This window comes from Myotis myotis, unplaced genomic scaffold, assembly GCF_014108235.1.
Source record: "Myotis myotis isolate mMyoMyo1 unplaced genomic scaffold, mMyoMyo1.p scaffold_m19_p_38, whole genome shotgun sequence".
NCBI classification, from domain to species: domain Eukaryota; kingdom Metazoa; phylum Chordata; class Mammalia; order Chiroptera; family Vespertilionidae; genus Myotis; species Myotis myotis.
Genome location: NW_023416344.1, coordinates 928,948 through 935,486, shown reverse-complemented (window position 1 = coordinate 935,486; position 6,539 = coordinate 928,948). Strand labels below are relative to the sequence as shown.

At 66.4% G+C, this 6,539-nt stretch overlaps 1 protein-coding gene across 9 annotated transcripts in view; it reads right to left on the bottom strand.

Moving 5' to 3' along the window:
- Positions 1-97: 97 nt before the first annotated feature.
- Positions 98-6,539, bottom strand: part of MROH1 (maestro heat like repeat family member 1) — a 39,377-nt gene continuing 32,935 nt past the window's right edge. For 7 of the 9 annotated variants that reach the window (XM_036303817.1, XM_036303822.1, XM_036303816.1 and 4 more), the window contains 11 exons: positions 6,183-6,348; positions 5,498-5,694; positions 3,224-3,361; positions 2,694-2,808; positions 2,152-2,298; positions 1,774-1,962; positions 1,316-1,471; positions 1,109-1,243; positions 924-1,026; positions 790-855; positions 98-343 (listed from right to left, as the gene is read on the bottom strand). In XM_036303817.1, the coding sequence (XP_036159710.1) occupies positions 258-343; positions 790-855; positions 924-1,026; positions 1,109-1,243; positions 1,316-1,471; positions 1,774-1,962; positions 2,152-2,298; positions 2,694-2,808; positions 3,224-3,361; positions 5,498-5,694; positions 6,183-6,348 (1,498 nt within the window). In that variant the 3' untranslated portion in view covers positions 98-257. Of the gene's footprint in view, positions 344-789; positions 856-923; positions 1,027-1,108; positions 1,244-1,315; positions 1,472-1,769; positions 1,963-2,151; positions 2,299-2,693; positions 2,809-3,223; positions 3,362-5,497; positions 5,695-6,182; positions 6,349-6,539 lie in introns of those variants that run through there. The other 2 variants (XM_036303823.1, XR_004966788.1) reach the window with 2 other exon arrangements.

Sequence of the window (6,539 nt, the reverse complement as noted above, 5' to 3'; positions counted from 1 at the left end):
TCCTGACTAGCGACCCCCACACCTCGCACACTCAGTCTTCCCAGTGGGGGACCAGCTGGCCTGTCCCACAAGGAAAGGCCACGCATTGCACCCCTGGTCACCTGCTGAGGAGTGAACAGCTTTATTGGAAGCCGGGGTGGGGGTGGGGGGGCCGCACAGACTGCCCGCCCTGCTTGGTCCCGTGTGGCTGGGGCAGGCACTCTGAGGCCCAGGCCAGCCCTGGCGGTGCTGCTTGTCGGGGGCAGCATGCCGGAGCCTCAGGCGAACTTCACCAGGCGGCCCAGAGTCTCGGCAGCTTTCACTCGCACCTTGGGGGCTGGGTCCTTGAGTAGGAGCTGCAGGGCTGGGGGACAGGAAGCTGCATTGGGGCGCCTCCGTGGCCCTTCAAGAACTGACTCTGAGCCAGGGACCCACTCAGGCAGTGCTAGGACTTGTCCCACCCCCTTCCTGGCGCAGGACCCCATGGAGCACTCCCCACCCGGTGCGTGGGGCCACCCGCCTACCACCCTCCTAAGACAGGCCTCTGCTGGGAGGGCTCAGGAGCCAACGGAAAGATAGTTTTTCCTTTTTTAGTGTTTTTTAAGCTCTTTTGGAACAGTTAAGAAGTTTCCGTGAATTACTAGAGACGATGAGGTCACCAGTGACAGGGAAAAAATCCTTGAAATCCAGGAAAATCACTTAGTCCCCCCTGGTGCCCACAGGGTCAGTGGGAGCCCTGTGCAGCCAGACAGGTGGGGGTGGCAGGGGGCCCCTGGGCCCTAACCTGGCGGGGGAGGGGGTGCTGCTCACCGGCAGTGAGCTGTTCCAGGTCCACCTGCGACTGCTGCTGGGGCTCCACATGCAGCACCAGGAACCCTGTGGGCAGGGGCTGGGGTCAGGGGGAGGGTCAGGCTCTGGGGAGGGTCAGAGAGGAGGACACTCACCTGTGAGCATGGGGGCAGCCGCTCGGACGTCCTCCCAGCTGCTCTTGAAGTAGAACAGGCTGGTGCTCACCAGGCGGCCCAGCAGGTCCGGGAAGTAGCACATCTGCAGAGGCCGGCCGGCCAGTCAGGCGCACCCCACACGGTCACACCCACGCAGTTCACACCTCCCACACCCACCCCCTCACCAGGTGCTTGCAGGCGGCATTGAGGAACTCGCCAAAGTGCAGGCCACGGCCGTCTTGCAGGTGCTTCTGGAAGACGTCAGCCAGCTCCTCACACTCCAGGTTGGGGCCGCACATGCGCAGGGCAAACCTGCAGGCCTGCGGGGCAGCACTCAGTGCCCTGCCCGTCCCAGCCCCACCTGGCTCTCCCCTCCCCCGCCGGCCACTCACAGCAGCCACAGAGGCCTGGGGGTCCCGCAGATGCAGCAGCAGGGGCACCAGCCCCCCCACCACCTGCTCCAGGAAGACGTCCTCACAGGCCCCATGGCAGGCCTTGTTGAGGTGCCCAAAGAGGCGGATGGACACAGAGCGGAACTCCATCTTCTCCTGCGGGGACATAGGTGTCACCCCCGGGCACTCCCAGCCCTGCCAACCACAGCACCAAGCCCTGGGCCCTTCCCCTCCACATCCTTGTCCTTGTGCTGTGGGTGCTGCCCGCCTGCCAGGGGCCTGACAGGCGGACACCGGGAGCAGAGGTGGAGCCAGGCCAGCATAACATTGGGCCTCCCAGGCCACATCCACTCTCTGGGAGGGAGCCAGGGTGACCCAGGGAGCAGGTGGGGCAGGAACTGAGGCTCAAGAGGCAGGAGGGCTGGGAGTGGGTTCCCTCCCCGTCCCCGCCCACCTACACTGTCGAAGAAGGGCCGGATGCGGATGGCCGTGTGCAGCAGCACCGCGCGCAGGTCCTCAGGCTCCACCAGGCCCAGCAGCTTGGCCAGGCCTGCCATGGCCTCCAGGGCCACCAGGCTGTGCGGGCCGTCCCCGTCGTCCAGCCCGCTGATCATGGCTGTCAGGAGCTGGGGGCCGTGGGCCCGCACCTGGGGACGCCCTGCACTCAGCTGTGTCCCCAGGTCACCAAGCCCTGGGGCCTGTCGCACGGTTCACAGAATCTCTAGACCCCGTGCACCAGGCAGTCTCCACACACACCCCCCACATCTGCCTGGGTCTCTCGGACCACAGCTCCACTGTCCCTCACAGTCGACCCCAGGGGCTGGCAGGCAACTCACCTTATCGGGGGAGCCGGAGGCGAGGTTGGCCAGGCCGCGGAGCACCAGCCGCCGTACACTGGCACACGGGTCCTTCTGCCGGGCGGCCAGGTTGTCCAGCAGCGACTCCAGGAGCATCAGGTCATTCACTACGTTGCTGGTGAGCAGCTGGAGGCAGGGGAGTGTGACCTATTCCCAGGGCCTCACTCCCTGGCCTGACCCCTCAGGGCTGCACCAACCACCCAACAGCCCCCTCCCCAACGCTCCCCAGTGCACTGGGTAGCCGAGTCCCAGGCCACTGTGAGGTAGATGCTGCAAAGGTCAGCTAAGGGCCAAGCTAGGCTAAAGGCCTCCCCTTGTCCTCCTTCCCACCTTCTGGCCCCAGCCCACCCGGCCCCATGGCGTGGCCTGGGCAAGTCGTCAGCACTGTCGGTGCTACTGGCACAGAGCAGGGGTGGCACCAGGCGTGGCCCTGGGGGCTGGGCAAAGCCAGGTCAGTGCCAGCCTGTGGGGGCTGCCCTCCCTCCAGGGCCCTGGTAGCCATCAGAGCAAGCAGCACCTACCTCGGCCAGGAAGGCTGTGGAGGTGACCCTCTGGGCCTCGTACACACTGCTCTGTGCGCCCAGCAGCGCCTTCATCACCAGGGGCAGCCGGGGGCCTGCAAACTTTGCCATGGCACTGGGGGAGGAGGCCACGCCATGCAAGGGTGGGGTTGGGCCAACCCGGAGCCCATCCTGGGCCAACTCCCCCATGGAAGGGGGAGGCCTCTTCCACATCAGAGCCCTCGGTCCCATGAACCTGTGCCCCCTGCCAGGTTCTTCCTACCCTCCCACTCAGACATGCCCCTCCTAGCCACCTCACCAGGCTCCATGGGGGCTCCTCTCCCCAACCCGCCCCTGCACAGTCCACACCTGATGTGCACAGCTGTCTTTATGCTTCCCCACCCCCACCCCGCAGGGGTGCGGCCCTCAGGGGTACCTGCTCTCAGGCTGAGCACTCAGGAAGCTCTACCACTAGGGGGCCTCACGTGTCCTCCCTGTGGGTCCCAGGGCCCCTAGCCATTGCCTCAACAGGGGCTGCCCACAGTGCTCACCTGGCCAGCCGGGCCACCCCATCCTCATGCCCTGCGGAGGTGCTCAGCAGCTCCCAGCCCCCCTCCAGCTCCACACGCTGCACCACGTCCTCGCTGCCGCCCCGCAGCAGCACGGCCCGCAGAGCATCCACTGCAGTGCTGGGGGGACAGGCAGCTGCACTCAGCCTGCACCCACACACACGTACACAAGTCCCAGGGCTGTGCAGCCCACACCCCACCAGCTCCCCCTCCCCACTAGGCACAGCCAGGCGGCTCAGATCCTCAGTGAAAACTGCTGCCCCCCACTCCTGAGCCTGGACCCTCAGAGTTGTTCCTGCACCTCAAGCCTTATCTTTCCCATGTGCACAGCCTTCCCCACTCAGGGGCCCCCACATCCTGCAGGAAGGGGCAGCAGTTAGGGCCCACTCCACTCCCAGGTATCAACTGGGCTGCTGTGCAAGTGATGGAGAGAACCTGCTTGCTCTGAGGACACATGGCCGCCAGGAGCCGGAACAGCTCCTAGGAAATGCCCAGTGCTGTCCACCCGCTTGGCCAGTCGGCAGATGGTAGATGTGGGCCGTACCTGCTGTCCCAACCAGAGCCCCGCAGGAGGGACCAGGCCCACAGGGCCCGGCTGGAATCTACTGTCGTCCCTCTCGCTGGGATAAGCCCCCAGCTCAGGCAGAAGCGTTCAGTTCAGTTCAGGGTCGGGGGAGAGCAGAGGGCCTGCACCTGCAGAGCCTCCCAGCAAAGCCTGTGATCCACAGGCAGCTTGGCAGGGTCCTCAGAACCACACAGGGAGCCCCTCCTCCCACACTGACCCCTCCCCTGCACACTGGCCCTCGGAGGTGTGTGTCTGCGAGGCACCCTCCCTGGAAGCTCCTGGCCTAAGGGCAGACACCCACCCAGGGGCCAGCGGAGAAAAAGCATGGAAGGCGACTCTTGCTCTCCCCTTTGCTGTCCCTGGGGTCTGGAGTCCAGTGGAGGCCCAGTCATGGGTGGGGCCTCCCTCACCGGCCACCAGGGTCACTGGGCAGACACAGGGCCATGCTGCCAGGGCCAGCCCCTCACCCTGCTCCAGGCTGAGACCAGCGCTCTGGGCAGCTCTCGGCTGCAACAAATGAAGGCGTCGGTCTGGCCTGGGAGGATGTGGACAATTTCAGGGAGGGTGCCTCCCTGCCGGTGCCTGCTGCCCGGAATTTCTGTGGATGTGGCATTTGCAAGGGTCTGACTCGCAGGCTGACAGCCTCCATCAGAGCCAAGACCTGTGCCTGGCTCTGCTCCTGTCCCAGCTCAGGGGTGGCAGCCCAGGGGCCCCCGGGGCGGGGTGTGTGGCCTGCGGCCTGCAGCCCCCACAGCTCCCAGCCATGGGGCAGCGTCCGGCGTGCCAGGCCCTGGGCTCGCTGGGTTAGTGTCCTCTGGTCCGTTCACATTTTCCACTTGGCCTTGCAGAGCTGGGCAGGCCCTGGCACACAGCCTCTGCGAGGCTTTACGAGCTGGTCCTGTGGCAGAGCAGCCTGCAGCGGGGGCGGGGTGGTGACACTGTTCCCGTGTGTGTCCCAGCCAAGGGGCACATCCAACCCGACACCTGGGACGCATAAGGAGGTGGCCCGGGCTCCCGGCCACTCAGCTCCGGGCTCCCCTTGTGGCCCGAGGTAGCGGTTCGGAGCCCTGAGGGGCCACCGTGTTGGGTCTGGTCTGGCCTCAGGGACCAAGACGGGCAGGCGGGCACCCAGACTGCTGAGCTCAGTGACCCACCCTCGGCGAGCAGCCTGTGCCCAGTCTCCTGCCAGGGCCAACGCCTGCTCGGCAGAGACCACAGGACCCTAGGCCCATGCAAGGGGGCGGGAAGTGGCTGCACAAGCTGACGCTGGGAGCAGCAGACCTGGGGGGGGTGGCAGTCAGGCTCCTGCAGAGCTGCTGCTGGAGGGGGGCGGGGGGCGGAGGACGGGGCTGAAAAGGCTGTGCTGGAGGAGTGGCTTCCTGCAGGCCCCACAGCACCCAAACCCTTCCCGAAGGAGGCGCCCTCTGCACCTGCCTGCCCGTCCCCAGGGACTGCAGCGCATCCCAGACAGTCCCCATCCCAAGCTTTTCCGAGGAGAGGAGGAGGGACAGCCTGGAAGCTGCATTCCCAGGACAGTGTGCCCCTGCAGTGTGTCACCAGGGAGACACGGCTCCCAGGCACAAGCTCTCCCCCGCGGCCTGGCGCACACACACCAGGGCACCCCAGTGCGGCGCGCTCACCACACGCTCTGCTCACAGGAAGCGCTGGGGCAGGAGCTGAGGACCTGTTACCTGCAGGGATCGAGGGTCCTGGAGGCCAGCGCTGAACTGCCGGCCCTCCGCTCCTTGGCCTGCAGGTTGCGGGGCAGCTGGACGCCCACCGTGCAGCTGACACGCAGCAGCAGCCCAGCAAACAGCTGGGGGTAGAGCTCGGTCACCGCAGGCCCGGACGCCGGAGCAGACATGACCTCGTGCAGCGCGCAGGTGGCCTGGGGACAGCGGCCACCTCAGGCTCACCCTCCCTTTGGGCCACATATAACGAGTGGAGGGCGGCCACTACAAAGGCTGGGCCCTGCCTCCTAGCACCCAGACTCGCCCACCATAGGTCGGGGGTGTGCGGGGACCCGAGGGCTGCCCAGCTGGGCCCTTGGGGTGGGAGGAGGCTCAGGATTCGTGTGCCCACCAGGGCACGGCCCCCGACCATCTGCTCTTGACTCCTCAGCAGAGAAGAGGGAACTCTCACAGCTGCTTTACTGTTGAAATCGCTGCCAAGCCAGGTTTATTTTTTCCAAAGGATGAAACAGAGTGGTCTCCCTTGGGGACCGACACCTGTGGGGCCTTTACGAGGCTGGGCTCCAAGCTTGCTGGCTCTGGGGCCCCAGGCAGCTGCCAGGTGCCTTGGGGGGCGGTGCCCAGACCACCTGTGGGTCAGCCCGCCAGGGAGCCAGGGAGGAGCAGGGAGCGGGGCGGCACTCACCGCCAGGGGCAGCAGCGTGGCCACGCGGTCGGGGGCGCTGCTCAGCAGGAAGGCCCGGCTCTCCTTGAAGGGCACGTCTCTGCTCATCTTCTCCAGCAGGAGCCCCAGCACCTGGGCGCTGAGGCCGGGCTCCACCGCCAGCGCCCGCCACAGGGAGCAGGTGTGGCTGGGGCAAGGAGGGTGGTCACCGTGAGGCCACTGCCAGCCCCAGCTAAACCCCCCACATGCCCACCACACTCAGCTCCAGCCAGGGGGAAATGGTGCCCTGACCTCAGACCTAAACTCACACCTCCCCTGACCCCAGGGGTCCATAAACAGAGGGCCTCAGTGAGGCGGTGGGAGGGGTCCCGGGAGCAT